Source organism: Ornithorhynchus anatinus, chromosome 16 (assembly GCF_004115215.2).
Source record: "Ornithorhynchus anatinus isolate Pmale09 chromosome 16, mOrnAna1.pri.v4, whole genome shotgun sequence".
NCBI classification, from domain to species: domain Eukaryota; kingdom Metazoa; phylum Chordata; class Mammalia; order Monotremata; family Ornithorhynchidae; genus Ornithorhynchus; species Ornithorhynchus anatinus.
The window spans coordinates 29,320,666-29,342,577 of NC_041743.1; the positions used below are offsets into that span (position 1 = coordinate 29,320,666).

The window sequence follows — 21,912 nt, forward strand, 5'->3', positions numbered from 1 at the left end:
GGATCCACCAGAGTCTTGTCTCACAGGAGTCTGGTCTTTCAGCCTTGGAGTCATCCAGACTGGCTTTAGGGAAAGCCAATTTGCTTGAATACACTAACTGAAAGCTCACCGACCCAGAAGGTAACATTGGCCCTAAATATCTTGCTTCAAAGAAATCGTTCTGTGTCTTTACCCTCCAAGGATGCTAAATAACATTTAAATATTAGAAGAGTAGACTCCCATAACCAAAAGCCAAGCAAAATTAGAATTCGGCAGATTGAATGTGTAAAACCGTAGGTGTCCCAGTGTGCTGAAAAAGAGGGTATCGCATGAGGTAAGTGAAATGACTTGCTGTGTGACCTTGAGCAAGTCACCTCACTTCTCTGTGCCTTAGTTACCTTATATGTCACATGGGGATTAAGACTGTGCCAAACCTAACAACTATGCATTTAACCCAGCGCTTAGAACAGTATCTGGCACAAAGTAAGTGCTTTACAAATACCATTAAAAGAAAAAGGTAGGGCAGTTCAGCTTGTGAACCTGAACCCCATGTCAAAAAAACCAGGAAGAAAGAGTATTCTGGTGAAGAAATTCCAGGACCCAGACTTGGGGATGTGTCTAGCATTTCCTGAGCCAGACCAGCTCCTGCCTGAAATTCTTTAGACTTCTACTTAGACTGTGAGCCCATGGGGGACAGTGAATGTGTCCAACCTGATTATCCTGTATCTCCCCCAGCGCTTAGTACAATGCTTGGCAAAAAGTACACGCTTAACAAGAACCATAAAAAAGAGGCCACATTTCTGAAATTCCCAACAACCTCCAGTCTCCCTCACCATCCACCTCAAATAACTGTCAGGAACCACTTGATTGTGGTTTCCCCAAGTGGATCGTGGTAGAAGAGGGAGGTCCCTTCTGGTCACATTGGTGACACTAATGAAAACTTAACACTTCCAGACAGACATGGCAGGCTAAATCGTGAGAGAATCGCTAAAATTACACTTTATAAGCTTAGGATGGAAAGTGCAGGGGAGAGAGGGAAAGTAAAATCCCCTGGAACCTTCTCCAAAGCCCAGCTGAATAAACAAATAAAATGGTCCATTTCTCCTGGATGCTCTTCTAGGATACACGCGTGCGTGTACACACACACACACACACACACAATTTCACATCTTTTTAAACAGAAAAACACAGGCAGTCCTGTGCACCCTCTTGTTTTTTTTGAGCAGTACAACTGATTTGATGAAAAAACATTAATATTTGGCCAGAGGACTCTTAAAACAAAGTCTTAATTACTTCAGCGGCAGCCCTACTGCCACATAAGTGGAACAAAATCAGGAGGGGTTGGGAAGCCTTGATCTTTATTACTCTTCTAAGAGCAGTGCTGTAATAATAATGTTCATAGCGGACTGAAGAGATCCCCTGAGGAAGCCATTAAAGAAACAACCGTTACTGAAATGATCTACCTAATGGATTTTTACCTGCCCTGAAAAATGGGTACAACAGAGAGACAAGTAACTGCACGGGAATTGCCAATCATAAGTGCCCTTAGAAAAGCTATAAAAAACAGAGGAAGAGAATCTAACAGTTGTGGTTAGGCAATAAACCACTGAAACAAGGGGCATCTCTTCCTCTACTCCGTGACCTCACTAAATGCAACAAAATTAACCTGGGTCTATTCCTGCCTAATTATACTTACTACTCCCCCGAACTCATTAGGGACACATCTGGTAAAGTGGATCTCCATGTAATCTCACTAACTGCTCTACTATCACGTTAATGAGTATGAATGTGAATGCCTGAGATGTTGTCTTCACTTCTCATGTCTCTCTAAAGGGCCAAGATAGTGGAGAAGATGAGATGTCCTTAATCCAGGTGCTGTACCATACTTACTGGCCACTTAGGTTTGTTTGGCAGAAGGAATTGCAATTTTCACTCAATAAGATTTTGACCAACCGTGCTATTTTTATCCTTTCAAAACTGAAAGTAAGCTAGTGTGGAGGATGTCAAGAAGCAAAGATACCAAAGAAGCAATTGACACGGTGTCCAAACCTTTTAGAAGAATATGACACATCTATAGAATCTTTCTGACACCATTCACATAAACACGGTTTGAACATCAGAGGTGGAGTGGAGGAGGGATGAGGTGAGAGGAAAAAGAGGGAGAGGGAAATGACGAACCCCACGTGATGCGTAGTGTCATACTACTCTGAGTTATTTTAGGACACAGCTTAGAAGAACTGATTGACTTGGGATCATATTAAATATGGTTAAAGTTCCAGGATGGGAACCTTTGGCTACTGAAATGTCTTACATTTTTTCATGGAAGTGAGGTGGAAAGAGCAATTTTCTGAGGCTGTAGTATGCCCAGAATGCTGCAGGATGAGCTTGAGAAAATATTCCCCACATATCCAAGACTAGAGCGGTACATTACCCCAAAGAGCTTCCTGTATGCAAACTCACTTTTACAAGGATTTTATTTCAGTCCGTTTTCAGTTCTCTTCTCTTTTTTCGCCACTCGTCCTTTGATGATCAAACTAAATTACAGCTGGATGACATTTGGCTTTGTTGACTACAGTCTAGTCTATCAGGGATTCAGGAGGAATCAATACTGAAAGCATTCTGGTGCTGTGTATCTAACAAAATGTCTCTCTGTTTGCCCACATGGGCATCAAGCCTTAGCAAACAGAAGCAGAGGAGAACAATAGTACCTGTTCATGGAGGAATATTAATGGTTTTAGTTCTCTGAACAATGAGCTCTGTAATTTACTCTGCCCTCCTCCCAGAGAGCTATCTTCAAATGGCTTGCTAGTGCCAGGTGGCTCTAAAGGAATGAATGCCCAAGTTAACAAGGGGATCCCTTCAGCAGAGGGTGTTAAGATATAACAGCTGGTCTTCCAGGCTGCAGCTCAGAAGGCCATCCCACACCAAGATCCAGATCACTGCCATTTAATCGGGACAAATACTTCCCAAGAGGGTCTCTTAAATTTAACTGGATGTTCAGGCAACCCGTAGCTATCTGTCTCTCTCCCACCACCACCTCCATTTCATCTTTAAGGTTGGAAAGGGTTCTGGATTCAACTACACCACCAGCAAATTGATTTTTGGTAAATAGGTTTTTCCAAAAGATGGTGTGTTGAGGGTCTTCAAACAGATACATTTTCCTGATAGTCCTTAGGACTTCGTGGCTCTTTGACCTCCCACCAGCGGCAGGTCTCAGCACCTTCCATGACATAAATCATCCATATTGTTGGGACAACTGCCAGCAAATTAAATGCATTATATCCAGGTTAGAAAGACATTCACCTGCAACCTGAAAAATGCCCAACAAAATGGCCCTATCTTCCCAAAAAATACCTAGTCTCAAATTCCACCTCCTCGGTAGGTTGGAGACCATCATCAAATCCATTTCTGCAGCCTTGAAAATACATCCCCCAACTTGAGACTGTGAACTCACTATGGGTAGGAATTGCCTCTCTTTATTGCGGTACTGTACTTTTCCAAGCGCTTAGTACAGTGCTCTGCACACAGTGACTGCTCAATAAATACGACCGAAGGAATGAATGTACACAATTTAACCAAGCCAAGAATAATGCTTTCCAGCCTATCCTTAATCAGAGGTCGGCCTTCAGAAAAGGAGTCAGCACGGTCTACCACTTGCTTGGGCACCCAAGATTCATTCAAAAATGATATCATTCATTGAAAAGATCCACAAAGTCCTATGGAAATCTAGAGTACCCATAACTGGAACTCATGATACTACCTGTGCTTGTGGGTAGACAAGTAGGAAGGGAAGTAGAACTTGACATTTTTCAACAAAAAATTAACTTGTGGGAACAAAAGAATATTTTGCTCTGTCTCAATCCATGGGATTTGAGAAAAAGTTAAATCAAAATGATACGGTTAAAAATTGAGTCTTCTCTTGAATGAGTTACCCATTCTAAGATTTTGATTTATATGTGTGTGTGTGTGTATGTGTGTACACACATACCTACATATATACATATGTACATAGCAAGACAGACAAAATGGAAAAGTCTCACTAGCTCACTTTCTCACTGTAGTTGCACTCTTTTGGCAACAGTTCTGCTCTTGGTCTATATTAGTCTACGATTAGATTAGCCTTTGGATTGAAGAGAATGGAAGCATTACTTGAACAGGAAACAGGACTCATTTGGAGCAGGGATCCATCACTCCCCTCATTCCAGCACTTTTAGGTTCATATATCAGTAGGTCACAGATGAATCAACATTTCAAGATAATCAGGTCAAAAGCGATATACTTAGCACCACTTAACATGAATACCCTAGAAACAGCTAACTTGCTCTGACACAACTTCCTCTCAGTTCCCCCCTTTTTCAACGGTCTCCTCATGTCCCCCTCTTTCGCTCTCTCCCCAAACCCAGCCTCCACAGAATTATTTCTATAGAGGTGGTTGCAAGTCAATGTGCGTCCAAAGTACTCAAAACCACAAAATAAATCCTATCTTCTTTCAATCATTTCAATAACATTTCCCCTTTGTTCTCTCCACCCATTTATCTCCCTCCCCACTCAACCCCACCCCCACCCAAATCATAATAAATAACAATAAAGACTAGAAAACAAATGGCCTAAATATTGACAACTGAAGCTTCAGGTTCACTTGAATTTCCTACCTGAATTGCAATCTGGTGTTCAATCGTTTTGTACGCTGAGTAATGAGTGCTCCCCGACTGAATATGGAGCTGTGAAAAAAACCAAATCAAAGCATTCTGCTTATGTCACAAACTACAAGAAAACATCTTAAGCAGTTTATGAATAGCAGACAAACCTCCCTAGATTGAACTGCAGCCTTGGCATTCAGTCAAGGTGCGTGAATTTTTATTTGTTGCTATGGATAAAATGCTCATAATAATCTAAGAGAAAGTATAAAAAGAAGGCTATTCAATAAGCAAAAAGGGGGTAGAGGAGAAATCAATGACATGTAAAAGAAAGACTGACGCCCATTAAGACATAAAGGAAGCCAGTGTATTGCGAGCGGTCGTGAAGAAAAATGACTGCGTGTTACTGAAGCAGCATCAGGATTATCACATATAGAAGAGAGAGAAGATCATTAGATGTCAGTAATCTGCAACAGGTATTCAAATCCCACTTTTTTGATAACTGGCCTTATGTATAATGAACTTGGAATACAGGCATCAGCCCAGTTCATTAAGCATTCTTTAAATGTACTAAACCACACATTGCTCCAAACAGAAGTTGACTCTATAGAGACTGCACCATGGCTTACCACAAACCCCAATAATGGGGTCTTTCCACACTGGATAGAAGGTTCTTGGATTCTATAGCAATCAGTGATAGATTCTACACTAGCCAATGGCTGAATAGCCATCATTATGCTATATAATCACCCTACAGTACAATGATCATTCTACTTCCCTAAGGCCTGTTCTTACTCTAAGGAATTTACTATTCAGAAATTGTGTTCATATAATAGTACCTGCTCAGCACTTCTGGGCTACCTTCACTCACCCTCAAATACTTACGGCCTCCAGCATTTTTGTGAAAAATATCACATCCCTTATTACTTAAACACTAATTCAAACACATATCCCTTTTGCCTCCTTCCTCCTATCTGTAACTTGTTTTAGCATCTGTCTCCCCCTCTAGAGTGCAAACTTCTTGGGGTCAGGGATCACATGCCTTAATTCTCTTTCAAGCACTTAATACAATGCTCTTGACTGGCTCATAGGCTTTGGTCTAAAAAATAAACAAGATTTTAGATATCACAGGTGAGCTTTCTACTTCCCCAAAACATTTTTTTCTTCTCAAGGGATTCAAATTGAAAATTAAATGACAATTTGTTAACAATGTTCAAATCTACAAAAGAAATCAGTAATCTCCACTGGGTCTCCATTTTGTTCGAGGAAATCAGCTGGGCTCTACCACATATTAAATGATCACACAGAACAAGTGATGAAGGAATTGGCATTCATTTTTAATATCCCTCCCTTCCAACTACTAGCAATAAGTGGGACTACAGCCTGTCCACGATAGACTCACTGATTTCTACATTACTGCTACAAAAATAAAGTTGAGGTTTAAAAAAAGGGGGGGAGGGGGTGATTTTGACTCACTGATCTGCATTTTGATCACTGAAAGCAAATTGATCTGGCCTACCCAGCTGAAACATTCACACAAGGATCATATACAAACAAACTTCTGATAATATTCAACCGCAGCAGTAACAGAGTAACTAGATTGTTTATCTTTCCTTTGTTTGAGCTGTAGAATTGTTTGTTTGTTTGTTTGTTTTGCAGTAAGTGACTAGCTCAGGATATAATTGCTTTAAATGTAATGCACAATTCAGTTGTGAGTGACAGACAAGAGACAAACATTCCTGCCTCCACCTTCACCACTGCTGATACCCACTTCCTCCAATAGTAAACACTAAACAGAATCTAAAATAGGACAGAATAAAAGGTAAAAACATCTCTGCAACAGTCAGGACAGAGATATCAACCAAGATCCTCTAAAACAAATAATTTAATGGTGATTGGTGGAAAACATGACCACACACACACACACACACACACACACTTGCAGCCAGTTCATCAAAAGTGAATCTTTAAAAGAGAAAGATGAATTTGAGGTCTTTATCCCCTGTTCTTTTCATAAAGATTTGCCAGTCAGTAAACGGAGATTGCTCTAATTACTGTGACAATTCTGCACTGCGCTAAAACAACTTTTGTGTTCCGGACAGGTTTCTCTACGAGTTTGAAATTCTTGGCCTGAGAACCACTCTTGTCTCAAAGCTTTCCCCATCCAAGCCCAGTATGCAACACTAACAAGTTGTTCCTCTTTTCAGCTTGTTTTATTCTCCTCTTTTCCAATTGCCTGATTCAGAGCTTTAATGGAAACTTGTCCTGGCTTTTCTTCCCACAAACCCTGCAGAGCCCCTAGGCGATCTGTACGCAGGGAAACCACAGGAATCTCATATTGTCAATTAAAACTGAATGGACACCTGATAACTTTAAGTATAGGTCTTGGGAAAAAAAAACCCACAATCACATAACTATGGTCTCATGAATAAATTAATAAAATGGCAGATAACCCAAATCCAATTTCTTACCCAGTTCCATTTTTATCCTAGTTTTCAATACTTACCTAAATAACAACACAAGCCATCAGAGAGTTAAAACTAACACCCTGGCCTATTTTTAAAACTGTCACCAGAACTACCCCGAGTCAACCTCACAGATGTGTAACGATCTGTACAAAACAAGGCACACCTTCAATTTTTTGAAAAAGCTCTTTAACAAGCATTCCCTTCTCCCAACTTTAACACACAAAAATCACTACAACATGTTCACAAACACATAATTCTGAGGTGCATTCTCTGGGTATGCCAACTCAGCCTTCTCAAATAGCTTTGGATTTCCTTTGTAGACTTTCTGATCCTCTTTGCTTTGCCCAGGCACAAAAATAAATACGAAATGTTATGTGTTTCTTCTTCCATCCTTCTCGTATCCAAATGCACTTTTCTACTACATATTTTACTTTCCTTGCTCCTTTGCTTCTTCCCTCCCCATCCACCTTAGTACAAAGACCCCTTGTTCATTACATTCTAGGGTTTTTTTGGCAACGGAAATAATCTAGAGGAGCCAGTAAAGACTGGATGTTAGATGTGGAATAAAACCTCCTTCCCAGGCCATTTTACAGTTCTAGTGGACCTGGGTCAGTGAGAGCCCGGCAAATCCCTTGGCCAAAATATGTCCTCCAGCCACCCTCCCAAGGAGCCATAGCTTCGCCCTGACCCTCACAGGCCATTTGAACCTCAGCGGCACCAGCGGTGAAAACACAGAAAACTTTGAATGGCTGCTGGGAGAAACAGGCCTGGAGAAGATACCTCTCTTGCCTTGTGATAACAAATACCCGGGACTCTCTCCCAAGAGAGAAGATAAGAGAATATATATGTTGTAGTATGAGGGAGAAGATGAGGGAGGTTACCATTCCCTTCAGCAAATTATGCAGTAATTGTCCCTAACTGCTGACACTACCCGACCCTGCCATCTAAACTCCTCCTATGCCTTAGTTTCTCGATCTATAAAACTGTGGATAACAACACTTGCCATGGAAGTCCCTCGCAGGGGTGTTGCGAAGAATAACAGGCACTGATGAGAACTCTGAACTCCTTACAGGAAAAGGCATATATGTATATACACATATATACTACAATCAACAAAAAAAAAGATTATTTTACGATTGTCAAGGTCAGTAAAAGACCACACCCTTCTTCCTGGATCCGGCACATTTTAAAACAGTAATCGCCCTAGGATTTTCCAAAGGGCCAGTTCCAGGTGTATGGATTCATTAGGGAGGCAAAGGCATCCATATTTTTACCGATTAATTGCCTTTGCTTACCTAACTGGGCCAACAATCCTTGAAATTTGGCTGAGGACAGATTAACACTGTTCTCCTTTAAGATTGTCACCCACCACTGCTGACCCAGAACTTCTAGTCCAGAAGTATAAAATGCAGAGCAACAGAGTCAGGAAAAAGAAATGTGAAGAAGGATAAAGAAGCCTATGAGAAACTTTTTCCTTTTTCTCCACATCTCCCTTTCTCTTCATATTTATTTCCTTTACTCTCTACCCCACTAGCACTCTCTGAATATTTGGCCCTTTAGAAGGTTTCTGCATCACTGGTCTAAAGACAAAATAACTTTAGAATTTATGTGAACCCCTTTCTCATACTTCAGGCACCCCTCCCCCAGGCTTCACGGAACAGTGGGTTAGGTAGGTGGTGGTAATGAAGTGGCTTTATAGGAAAACACAGCAGCCATTATGTGTTGAGCACCAGGTCACACACAGAGCAGGGCCCTGAAGCCTATTACATTTGGAAGTAAACTTCTGGTCAGTACATTGGGGTATAATTGCCTTCCTCTTTTAAAACAATAGCATGGGAATCTCTAACATCCACATAGACAGCAATCTGAATCAATGTGGGTTTCATGACCCAGGTCAATCTCATAAAAATTCAACATTCAAACATTCTGAAACAAGTTACCAAAAGTTCATCTTCCTGAAACTTTCATTTTCCTCCAGTAATCTCACTACAGCACCTTAATGCATATTATCACCACAGGGAATTTCTTTTCGCAACGTTTAGTTGTTCCATCAAATTACTATTTACTCTCATTAATTTTTTTCTTTTCCTCAAACTGAAACCATCAGCGATGAGTCAGAGAACAATCATTAACTTTTACAGCTTCCATACAAATCCACCTACTCACATTGGGGAAAGAAGTATTGACTTGCAGGGAAGCCTGAGACAGAACAGTTGTCTTAGAGGGGGGAAAAAAAACCTCCATGAAAGTTACATCTAAAACATTCGTAAATGGGCACTACCTTTATTGTTTTCAATAGCTGGCAGCTTTTTGCTAGAGTCTACATTTAGTCTGAAATAGAGTTGCTGAAAACAGAGATTGGGCTTAGTAAGAAATGGGGAAGGCTCCCTTCATCAAAATGCCAAAAAAAAAATCGTCCATTTTAAGTCAATTTATTAGGGTTTCCACTTTAAATAGTAAACATTTCCACTGAATATCAACACACAAGCTTAGAGCTGAGACATGTTCTTAGCAACAGAACTCTTCATTAAAAGTTGCCGCACCACACTCTTAAATGATGCCCCCCCCATCATTACTTCACTTTGCAGCCACTCTGCTGTAACTCATAATGAATGAATTTGCATTAATGTGGATTTCATGTGGATTTACACAAGCATTCCATTGTGATTTTGGTTGAACTAAAATTACATGAAAATTAAATAGAGCCTCATTTTCACTTTCCAAAACAACCAACCCACCCAAAGACTCACTAGATTTAGGGGTGGTTTTTTTTTTAAGTAATATCTTTAGTACATCATAATTGACCCAGCACGCAGGATTCTAGTTATCTTCTCAGTAAATATTTATAGCATCACTCTTTCCCATTCATTCTGCATTTTCTTAGAGAATCTCACTGTACCCTCCATCTGCAATTCATTGACTTTACAATTTACCACATGTTGAGATGGGAGAGGTCTCAGCTCCATTTGAATCACTGCACAAATATGCAAGTGATTTATCGTTTTAAAACTAAAGACTGCAAAAGAACGACTCCACTTTTCCTGAACATTACTCCTTCTGGCAGACCATGAACAATTACAGTTCGTACTAATTAAGCTCTGTAAATGTGCTGTGCCCTGCTAATGCCTACCAGGCCTCAAATTTATTTTCATGATGCCAAACTTTAGCAAGCAATTTAACTCATTCAGAACTGATCCCGTAATGCCCTGTGGCTTCCCAGCAGCTTCTCTCAACAATATGAAGGGCCTGCTTAAGACTGACCAAAACAAAAGGAAAAAATGAAACGGATTGAATTACCAACATACAATCTGATGGGCTGGAGAAGGGAAAAAGTATCATGGGAAAACTGAAGAATAGCACAGTTGATAACCTGTTCAAAGGTCTTACCACACCATCTTTGTAACTTTGGTGTTGAGGGATTCATATCTATCCCTGGGGGCTAGTAAATTCAGCATTCCATTGATTAAGAAAATGCATAAAACCTTCCACCCCCACCCTCCTGCTGCTTGTTAGTTGGGTTTGGGAGAAAGCACAAAATGATAGTGTACTCCTGTCTTGTCCCACCTTATTTAATGTGATTTATAGAGCACTACAAGGAGGAGAGAAAAAAAAAATCCCCTTCCCTTGCAGATGAACCACAGATAGAAATTCAGAGCAAGGTGAATGTGTAAGACAAGTTTCCCAGAAACAGCATAACTCACCTCTCTGCTGGAGAGATTAACGCTAAAAGGATATTAGACCGTATCAGGCAGATTATATTAGATATGTACATATATATATTATTTATGTATTTTTATTTAAGCAGCAAAAAAAGAAAAAAGATTTTATTGAACATCTTTTTTCAGTAGAGTTGAGGATCAGGAGTGAACTGAAAACAAGTTTGGCTAAGCAAAAACCACGTTCCTTGGGTCCCCAAGGCTTTCCTGACACATAAGAGTCAAATTTTCTATCCCTAGCTTCTCTTCAACCTTCTGTCCAAAAACTATTTTTCGGGCCTCTCACATCTCTCCTTGCGCTTCGCTATTCTTTCTTAGCCATCCAATTATATTCCCCAATCCCTAGATTCTTCACTATGCATCCCGGGGTTACCATTTCTCTTTCCCCAAACACTTGAATTTTTTTTTTTTTTTGCTGTCAGCCTAGATTTTTCCTTCTCTATACTCCCAAGGCCTTTTAATCAAGCCATTGTTTTTTAAGCTCAAGATGTTAACTGGCGCCTTGTCTGTAAACGTGTTTTTCCCATCCTGATCAGGGGTACATCAATAAATTAAAGAACAGTTCCACGGATCAGGTTTCTTTAAGTATTCTGGGAAATATTTTGTGGGTTTGGTATCTACATACACTGCACAATGCAGTCAGTGTGTTTGGAGGAAAAAAAAAAGAGACCACGGTTTGCATCCCTAACTGCATTGTGAAGACTCCCTCCTGGATATTTCAGAGCTGAAAGTGTTAATTATAAATTTAATAGCAATAACCAACATAAAACCCCAAGCACAAGGCAACTGCTAAGCAGGTCAAACTCAATATGCTCCGCTTTCAGAGGTGGGGGGCTGGGAACTGGTTTTGACTTTTGTTCTCCCTCCCCTCCCATTGCTTATAATTAGTGAAAGAAATTTGACCCACAGCCAGTGTCTGCGGACCTTGGATATTATAAGGCCAGCGTGGCGTCAAATATCTTAACATTCATAAGTGTTATAGGCTGTAAATAAACCCTGTGGATTTATGACCCGGTGGAGCTTGCCAGCAAATGACTGGGGCACATTTCTTTCAGCAGACCTGTCGAGGTGCAAGTTTGCCTTTGGTTGTAAAATTAACCATTTCCTTCACAAATGTGCTCGATCCTTAAGTTAAAGGTTAAGGTTTACCTACATATTCACAGGTCTTACTCCCAAAAGATATTTACCCAAAACTGGGGGGAAAAAAAAAACCCCAAAAGACTTTTAGAATCCCTCCTCTCAATCCCCCAACCTTGACCCTTCACAGGAAGTAAAAGTTTCTTCAATTGCTATAAAGTGAAATCACGGGAACATCTAATTCTACCTAGCCATCCTTAAAGAGCGTAGCTACAGCACTGGAAGATGCTTATTTATTTGGCAACTAGATGGTTTAGAAGAAAAAGCAATCCTTGCTTCCTCCTATGTCTCAGGACGGACTTCACCCTTCCCCCAATTTAATGTCATCTACTTCCTGTATAGGAAAGAGCATTTGCTAAATCCAGGTTGTCTCGTACTTAACTGCCAATAATCCAACTTCCACATAACTCCCAGACAGCTGGGAAAAGGTCCTCTGAGTTTTAGTCATGGTCTAGAAACACACGTCCACACAAAAATCTGCAGCTGTCTTTTCTCTACACTGCATTTTTAATGTGATTTTGGAGCCCTGTTGTGAAACATCTGACAAAAATGTAAAAGCCCTGTTAGATATCTTTCAGTCTGAGAGAAAATAAAGTTCTATGATTTCTTTTTTCCAACAGAAATCCATGCACTTTTTCCATTTCACATATACACACACCCTCAGTAAATGTTTGAAGATATTCAAAACCTCCAAAGGCTCTTGGTCTTGAAAAGTTCATATCAGTCATTGGTCCAACTATTAAAATGTACAATTTCCAAGGCAAATATTATTTTTAATGAAGTGTAGCCCTGCATTTATTCTGTACACTAACAGGATTATATTGTTCTGCCAGTTTCCTGAAACTTTACAGTAGCTGTCTAAGAAACAGAAAGGTTCTTCAAAAGCTAGCATTACAAAAGCATTTGTTATTAAATGAAGTCATATCAGATAAACTAAATCTAGGTGGAGAAAGAACTGATTTAAGATGGATTTTTGACTGTGGTATACAAATCATGAGGCATGAACACAGTGAATCATTTATTTAGTCAGTGAATGCTAAGAAAACTTTCAAAAATCTCCTTAAAAAATGTTATCCATTTGGTCTCTATGAATATCTGTCATAAAACTCAATGGTTCTTTGGAGATTGTTTCTGCAATAGTTCTAAAAACTTGATTAAAACATTCCTTTTTTTTTAAAAAAAAAAAAGGCTATCCTACCAAAGGTAAATTAATGCAGCTCCCGAAATAACTATTATATCAATAAAACAGCAAAGTGCTGACATACTGTGTTACATATCCATTATTAAAACTAGTTGGTAAATGTAGAGACCATAATCCATACTGCAGACATATAACCTCAACCATAAAGATTAGCACTGAGATTGAAATCTAAACATGCTGGCCATAAATATTTCTGAAGGAGATGAAAAACAATTAGCATAAATACCAAAGAAGGGCAAGAACACCTGTTCTTTTTTCAGGGCGATAAGCATTTTATTGTTCTCTATTTAAAATGTAATGACCTGTGTAATTACAGTAATATTACATTGTATTGTAGGGGCTTGGAATGTCACACTTTGAAAAGTGTTGTCAAAACAATCAGATGGTGAGGAGGGGGGCAACGACCGAGGGGTGGGGAAAGACCTCTATTAACCCTTCATACCCCAACGTCTCAGTCTTTTGTATTAGAAAGGATTAAGTTGAGCCTGTGGCTAACGGAAAACATCTATTTTTCACATGTCAGTAAGAAAGTACCTTTGCTAAATGAGACGCTTCAGAGAAGAGGCTGATCTTGTTTTTATTTCTATGCCGGACTCCAAATTCAAAAATAAATTCAAGTTGCCGTTTATTTGTGTCACAGGGTAAGAAATGACCCGAGTTGGAGAGCAACTTTGGATAAGGAAAATGAACTGGTCCTTACATACCAATATTCCCAAACCCCAAGACTGAGATTCTGAACAAACACTGTCAGTTGTTTATGTCACAGAAAATCATCTATACCAGTATGAAATAGATTTTAACTATTTCTAACTTAAAATTGACAGAGTATCCTTTAGTGCCACTAATACGCCATGCTACCAAAATCTCTGAATGTTTGTAGCTACTTCAATTTACGTCTACTTCACTAGCCCTCTCCTTCAAGTATGCCTGTATCTAAATCTGTAGCCTTAAAAATCATTCACTTTACTCATTCAAAGGCTAAATTACCATTAGAAATCTCTGTCGGTTTAAACCAGAATTATTACTATCCAGCTTTATAGGGTCTTGATTAACTAAAGCATTATTCTTGAGATAATGTATTATTCATCATAAACTGATTTAATGATACTCCTTAATTCTTAACATTCTTAAACAGAAAAGCAAAAATCAGCAATTTGGCGGGCGCGGGAGTGGGGGGTTGCTTCTAAACTAGACAGATGCAGATACATCTTACCAATAATACAATTTGTAATAGCAAAAGAGAAGGGAATAAAGCTTATGCCTCAATAATCTTTTCACTCTTTCCTGATTGAAAAATCACAAGGACATGACTCTAAACCCTATAAGCATTATTAAAAAAATACTTGTCGATTGAAAACTGTGCCTAAACTACACGATCCTACGCTCCTCCACAAAATCTGGGCCTCAAAACTGGCATCTCTGGTAGATGACAAGAGAATCGTATTGCCACACGCAACTGCTACCTGGCTTTAATCTAAATAATTTTAGATTTCCAAAGTAACATCAAGTAATTAAACTATAAGGTAACAGGTAAGTAGAATGCACAAAAAGGGTTAAACACAAAATCTTTGGTATTGACACAAATACTAAAATTGCTACTGAATGCAAAAATGTCTTTTTAGAATTAATCTGATATCACACTTCCAGGCCACTTGCTAAATCAACAGTAAAATAACTAGATCCCTTCTACACCTTTAATTCACACAAAAGGACCAGCCTTAGGAAGCTATTCCTTTTTTTTTTAACAAGGAAAGTAAAAGGTTTTGCTATCTGTTTACCGAACAATTCACACCCTTAAGATTAAAGAGAGGAATATAAAAGATTAAATTTGTTGACCGGATAGGGCACTTCAACTTAAAGCAGCCACAAATCAAAATATCTAAATATTTCCCCTTGCAACTAAAGTATCAGGTGAAGAGGTGAATTGTTTAAAGTGTAAGATAGAAAAGTGAAATAATATGGAAGCTAACGTTGGGGGGGGGGGGATTCTCCAGCTTCCTTTGGGGAATTTATGGATAGATTTTTGCCACCAACTCTCAGATCCTGAATCAAGTTAAGTGCAAAACACACATACACAGACACACACTGCCACACACCATGTTCCAAGAAGACTATAAAGTAATCAATCTATGGTTCCCCCCGCCACAACTCCAATCACTACAGCTGCATCTGTCTTGCAGAATACTCTCCGCAAGGAAGACAGTAGAGAAGCACGTTCCTCTAGCCTTTCATGCTTGCAGGGCCAAGGAAAGCCAATTATTCCTCATTTCTGGCTTTTAAAAGAATCCTGGGTCTGGCGCGCCCTGGCCATTTTGTCAGAGCAAAACAAGTCAGACCCGATGGTGAATACTGCAAAGCTTTAAACACTTGTAGATCTGATCTATCCCAGTCCTGCGGGCCCTGGAGTCTTTAAGTCCCGACCCCCACGCCTGCTCGACGGTGGATCTATTATTTCAAATGACTATCTCGAGTTACCCCCCCAAAATATAAAATTTAAAGGATGCAAATAAGCGAGACACAAAGTGGAGGGAAAAGGGGGTGTGTGTGTGTGAAATCTCCAGCAAGAAGGTGCAAAACGACAACCCCGACGCACGAGTTAACAGTTGGCCCTCCCCGTGGGGATCAGCCGGCCGGGCAAGCTTCGGGGGACTGGGAGGGTGTGGAGGAGAACAGGGGAGGGGAAACTCATCCTCCTCCAAATAAAAATGTGTAGGGGAGCGGGGTTAAGGAGGGAACCGAACGATCCTTCCCTTTCGCTACGTCCAGGGTCGGGTGGGAAACCACTCTTGCAGGGGATCTTCGAACTGTCCTCCCTCTCCCACTGCAAGAGCTGCCGGGCCCGGGGCCCTGTCGCCCTGCAAACCGGCCCCCGGGCTTGCACACAGCAAAACCACCTCTCGCCTGCTGCTTGCACTGCCTGATGGAAAGGTGCTGGAAAGAAAAAGGGGGGGGGGGGGTCCCTACAAGTATTGCATTACTTTCAGGAAGGGAGCCGTCTTCTCTTTATTCATCAGCTCCAGCTCGGGCTCTGTGTGCCCTACAACCTCCAAGGCGGCCACCAGCAGCACACGGATAATAAACTGCTCCTTGGCGCTCACTTTCCTATCCCAAGCAGGAGGGCGGACTTTTCCTCTCTCCGCCCGGATTCCTGGGCTGGAGCCGGGCGGGAAAGGTGTCTTCGGGCTCCCGGCGTCATACTTTTAACGGGAGCTAATCAGATAGCGAGGAGCCCAGGGCCACTAACTTTTCTACAAGTCAGACTGCTGAAGTCTCATCTGGCCGGGAAAATAAAAGAGTGTGGGTTCGTGTGCGTGTGGACCCCCAGATCAAGGAAGACACTGAGGATCGCTTCTAGTTTTCGGAATTTTCTTTCCAAGTGTGCTGCCTAGAGGAAAGTACTCTAGCTATTCGCCAGGCGCTACAGTAAATCAGTAACCAGAGGGTTTTCTGCAGCAGCGAAAGGGTTAAAGGAGGAAAGCCCAAGGGGGTTGGAGGGGAGGGGGGGAGAAAGGGAGGGAGGGGAGAGCCAGCGAGAGCAAGAGAGTGAGAGAGCGAAGCAATCTTCCCAGGGAATAGAAACAAACACACAAAAAACCCAAAGCGCAAAAAAAGTCATCTGATTTTTTTTTAAAACCCTGCTTGTAGAGCAAGATTTCAAAAATCCAACGAGACAAAACTGAAGGCAGAAACATGGCGAAGAGGAAACAATTCCCAGTCCACAAAAGGCATAGAAAGTTTGGAAAGTTTCTGGCAGTCTTAGCCGTAGCTGTTGGAGGGAGGGGAGGGGAAAGAGGGAGGGAGGGAGGGGAGGGGGGAGGAGGAGAGAGTGGGGAAGGAAAGGGGTTGCATGCAGGACCCATCGGGGTCTCCACTTCAGAAGTAGGGGAGGGGAGAATTTTTTTTACAAGAATAAAAAAAAAAAGGCCACTTACTGTTCTCGCCGTAGGAGAAAGCGATCCGTTGGGGAGGTAAGGGCTGGTCAAGTCGGGGATCATTATAAAAGGATAACCAGGGTATGGTGGGCCCTTAAACAACCCTCCATCTTGCCTTTTCGCAGCTAACATGGCGGGGAGAGAGAGAAAGAGAAAAGGGAGGACAAAAAAGAGAGAGAGAGAAAACTTTTTACAAAGTGTCCCAAAGTTGCCCGGCTTCACTGCTGGACCAGCGCACAGCTGGATCTCTGCCGCCAGCGCGTTCTGCAGAGCAGGACGAGGGCTCAAATGGGGGGCGGGAAGGGGGGGACATTTGGGGCGGGAGGGGGGGGGGAATGGAGCAGATTGATTTAAGGGAATTTCAGTGATTTTTTTTTTGGGGGGGGGGGTTACTCACCTTCTTCTAAACTGTCCCTGGATTTATCTCTGAAAGTTTCGGATCGAGGCGGAGGCCGTCTTTCCGCCTTTCGAATGGGTGTTGGAGGGAAGGGGGGGGGGGAATGGGAGAGAAAAGAAAGGGGGGAAAAAAACAACGAACAGGGGAGGCATTCAGAGGGGAGAGAAAAAAAGTGTTACAAGTTTGTGCAATGGAGAAAAAGCGGTCACAACCCCCAGCGCAACGTTGTTTTCCTCCGCGCTGCCCCCCGCCCGGTTCCCCCCTCCCCCCCAAACCCAGGTTCTCGAGGGTACAAACACTGCCAAGCAGGGGACATAAAACCCCCCATCACCACCCCCCGGGGGGAAATTTCCTTACCTCTGAATCTGAGGAGCTGTTTTGATTCGTTTCCGATTCATTGACGAGCGACGATTTCACATCAGCTAAATCCCTTTCTGCCGAAGAGTTTTCCGAGATTTTCTCCTCTTGCTCCCCTTCGTCTTTGAAGGAGATCAGCTCGTCGTTGGCTCCCAGATCATCCCCTCCACCGCCGTTCAACTGCGGCATTTTATTCACCCACCAGCAGCAATTTTGGAAGAAAATGGAAGGAAAAAAAACCAAAAAAAAAATCTCAAAAAAAGTTTTTCAAAAAAAAAAAATCGGTACGAAAAAGAGTCCAAGGTGAAGTTTCAGCTTTGGGGTCTTTTTCTCCTGGGGAGGGGAAAAGAGGGAGGAGGGGAGGGGAGGGGGGGGAAAATCTCTTCTGCACGCGTGAGTTTAGGTTTCTTTTTTCTCTCTCTCTCCCACGGAACCGATCAATGTACCAAAAAAAAAATAATAAATAAAAAAAATTGGGGGGTAAAAAAAAAACCCCACAGCAACAACAAGAAGTCAGCTCTAAAGAGCAAAGGGGGGTCGGGGGGGAAGCCGTAGATATAGAAGGAGCTTGTGCCGCTCGGATTTGAGTGAGTTGAAGTTAGACTGAGAGCTTTTCAGTTCAAAGGCGGCGCTGATTGACAGATAGAAAAAGGGGGATCGAAATCCGGAGAAACGGAGAAGTCTGGGATCCGAGATTATTGACAGGGAGAGAGAAACACACTAGCTCCTTAATGAGATGCAGGAGGGGGCGGGGACACCTCCGCTTACGTATGCATAAATAAACAGCTCTGGGAGGGGGCCGGGAGGAGGGGGAGAGGGACAGAAACTAACAATGATCCTTTCTGGCCAGAGAGAGGGAAGAGGGTGGGAAAAGGAAGGGGAAGGTTGGGAAGAGGGAGGGAAGGAAGAGAAAGGGGAAAGGAGGAGGGTGGAAAAAAGAAAGAAAAGAAGGAAAGAGAAGGGAGAAGGTGATAAGAGGGAGGGAGGAGGAGAAAGGTAAAAGGGGTATGGAGGGGGTTTAGGGATAGGGGAGGGGACAGAGGAGAGGAGGAGATAATGAAGGGGGAGGGGATAAAGGAAAGGGGAGGAGGTAATAATAATATTTTGAATTTCTAGAGCACTTTTATTTTTCCAAAGTGCTTGCGCGCCCCTTGGCACATTTGATCCTCCGCACATTCCTGTGAGGTAGGGGAAAGTAGAGGATCTTTATTGCCACTTGAGAGCTGGGGAGATGGACGCCCAGACAGGTTAAGTGACTTTCCCGGAGTCACCCAGCAGGCCGGTGGCAGAGCCGGGACGAGAATCCAGCCCCATTCCCCCCACCCCGATCGATGCGGAGGAGGGGGGCAAAAGGAAGAGAGGGGGAGGCAGAGGAGAAATGGGGAACGGAAAGAGATATGGAGAAGGAGAGGAGAAACAGGAGGGAGCAGGAAGGGAGGATGGGGAGAGGAAGGAGAAAGGCAGAAAAACAGGGGACTCCCAACACTTTCCCCCATGTGGATCCCCACCCCCACCCCCGACTCAAGTCTGCCAAACCACATCCTCCGAACCTTGAAAACTTCCTAAAAATTCACAGAGGGCATTCCCTGACTAATCGTTCACTTTTCTGGTCATGCCCGATCAGCCCCCATAGCATTCTTGCGTATATATTTTTTTATCTGCTATTTTTTAATGCATTTCCTTAGTTGCTTCCTTTGCCTTATTTGTGCCTAAGCACTTACTTTTCAACTACTGTATTCTTGGAAATCCATGTCACCTGCATCACCCCCTTAGACTGTAAACTCTTCAAGGACAGGGATGTGTCCGATCTCATTTAATTCCAGGAGCCTAGTACAGTGCTATCCTGGGCCTAGTACACTGCTATGCACACAGAAGGTGCTCAGTAAATGCCGATGATTATAATGAAGGTGAGTGAGAGAGGATAATGGGGTTAGGAGGGAGAAAGAGAGGCATAAGGGAGAGGAGAAGTAGAAGGAAGAGAAATGGAGAGGTAAAAGGAGCAGAGGAGGAATAGGAAGAGGGCAGGGGTGGGTTTATATTAAGGACCAGAGAATGTGGGAAAATGCAAACTGGGAAAGAAGCAGGAAAGACGAGGGAGGGAAAATGAAAGGAAAAGGGGAAAAGAAGAGAAGTCGGAGAGAAGGGGAAAGACCCTTGAGCCCCCAAAGGGGAAAAAAAACTACCTGCGAAATTGTAAGAGCAAAGTGCATTTAAGGGTAAGCAAAAGGAGGAGAAAAGGGGTGCAGGTGGGGAAAGGAAGATACCATTGGGTGGTATCTGGTGGTTGACTTAGCAGTGGAGCTCAACCCTTTGGCTGACCAAATCAACCTGTGGGAAGGAAAAAGGATCAGCACTGATTTTTTTGTATGGGTAAAAGAGTAGAATTTCTGAAAAATATTCTTATTTTATAATCATGGTCAGTCAAGACTCTAAAACAGAAACCCTAATAACTAAAACAACATTTTTGCCCCTAATGTAGGGGAAGGAAATCATAGCACTCTTTGGTAAAGAGAGGTTTCTGTCACTGTCAAGTTCCTTTAATATAATTTTGTTAAAAAGACAATTCTTAAAAGACCATAAGATAGTCCACATTGTTTATCTTGAGCAGAAACACCTGAAAATGTTTCCATGAAAAAGTGAAGGAAAGCAAGCATGATTGAGAAGATTTGACATCGATGCCTGGAGAAAGGTGGGTGCAAGCAGGGTTTTAAGGTCCTTTATGACTTTTGAGGTGAAAACTTTTGAGTGTAAACACCACCCAGGAAAATAAAACCGAAAGTTCAACGGCCTGTAGAATCCATAGGTCCAGAGCCTTCCTCTGGATTGACCTTGAGTCAGAAAAATCACCCGGAAAATAACCAAATGACCAAGATTTAGGCAAGTGTCTGAGAAAGCAAACCAACAAACAGATAAAACTAAGAAGTTGAGCCATAGGGATGGAGGTTTTAAATCAAAGACTTGAGGCAGGAATTTTGAGTCACTGGCCAGAGTTCAGAATCCACTGTAGCAGACTGGAGAGCGGAATAATGTAAATGTAAAAATGGCATCTGGTCCCTGAATATAATATGGCCGAAAGATGAAGCAAGCAGATTGATCTTGAAGCAAATGACCAATTATAAAAATTTTTTAACAGTCAAGTGAAAACTTCACCAAAGAGGTAAAAAGAGCAGCAGCAGTGAATTCAGTAGGAATTAGCAAAGTGCCCTACAGAAATAGTGATGGGCTGCAAGGGTCGGGCAGTACTAAATAATCCAAACATTCCCTAAGAAATCTAACCTGCTGCTCTTACAGAGGGCAATTCAGCACATGGGGTTTCCAAAAGAAAACCAATTTGTCATGTAATATTTAGAGAGTTTGGGGTTCCAGCAAAACTGCCTTATAGACTCTGTTCTCTAAGAGAAAATGACCTAAAATAATAAAACTGAGATTGACAAGGCTAACAAATTCTCAGGCATCGTGAAAGCCACATCAAAATTTGCACACTAAAGAGAAGTATGCAGGAAAAATAAAAATAATCACTGCCACTTACAACTTTAATATTAATCAGAGAAGCAGAAATAGAACGAGAGGAAGCATGAAAAGAAGTAAAACAAATGTGTACATTTAATCAGACAGGATTGCATAGGATACAAAGAACAGGGCTAATTAGTCTCAGCAGGTAGGGACTAACCTTCAGACTTCATAAATAAATAAGGCTGTGAACAATGTCTAAGTGGGAGTATGGAGACAGAAAAGGGATTATTTCAAGACACCAAGTAAAAACATGAAGAATGAAATACTTCACTGTTAAAACCATGTACAAATGGGTTTAACAGTTTCTTTTTCTTTAGGTCCTTTGACTAAGTTGCTTTTAGTTTTAGGCATTTCAGGAACTACCCTGAGTACATACACATTTGCTAATTGTCACCTATAGCCTTTGTATTATGTTATACTGTAGTCACTTTCCCCAGATCCATTTATAAGCTTGTTTACTTGCACTGGAACAGGTTTATAGTAGTTCAATTTTATGACAATTTCTTTGACTTTTGTTTTTTGGGTGGGGTTTTTTTTTTCCACTTACCCCAGATCTGATTTGAGACAGAAAACAA

At 41.7% G+C, this 21,912-nt stretch overlaps 1 protein-coding gene across 35 annotated transcripts in view; it reads right to left on the reverse strand.

The window, feature by feature from the left end:
• The window catches only part of TCF7L2 (transcription factor 7 like 2), a 197,433-nt gene extending 178,887 nt beyond the window's left edge, over positions 1-18,546 (reverse strand). For 6 of the 35 annotated variants that reach the window (XR_005660895.1, XM_029080644.2, XM_029080643.2 and 3 more), the window contains exons 1-4: positions 17,825-18,544; positions 17,468-17,534; positions 17,071-17,195; positions 4,632-4,700 (exon numbers count right to left, since the gene is read on the reverse strand). Coding sequence is in view for 31 of the 35 variants with exons in the window: in XM_029080644.2 (XP_028936477.1) it covers positions 4,632-4,700; positions 17,071-17,195; positions 17,468-17,534; positions 17,825-18,013 (450 nt within the window). In the remaining 4 variants the exon portion in view is untranslated. Of the gene's footprint in view, positions 1-4,631; positions 4,701-17,070; positions 17,196-17,467; positions 17,535-17,824 lie in introns of all 35 variants that reach the window. The other 29 variants (XM_029080642.2, XM_029080640.2, XM_029080645.2 and 26 more) reach the window with 12 other exon arrangements.
• Between the last annotated feature and the right edge of the window lie 3,366 nt (positions 18,547-21,912).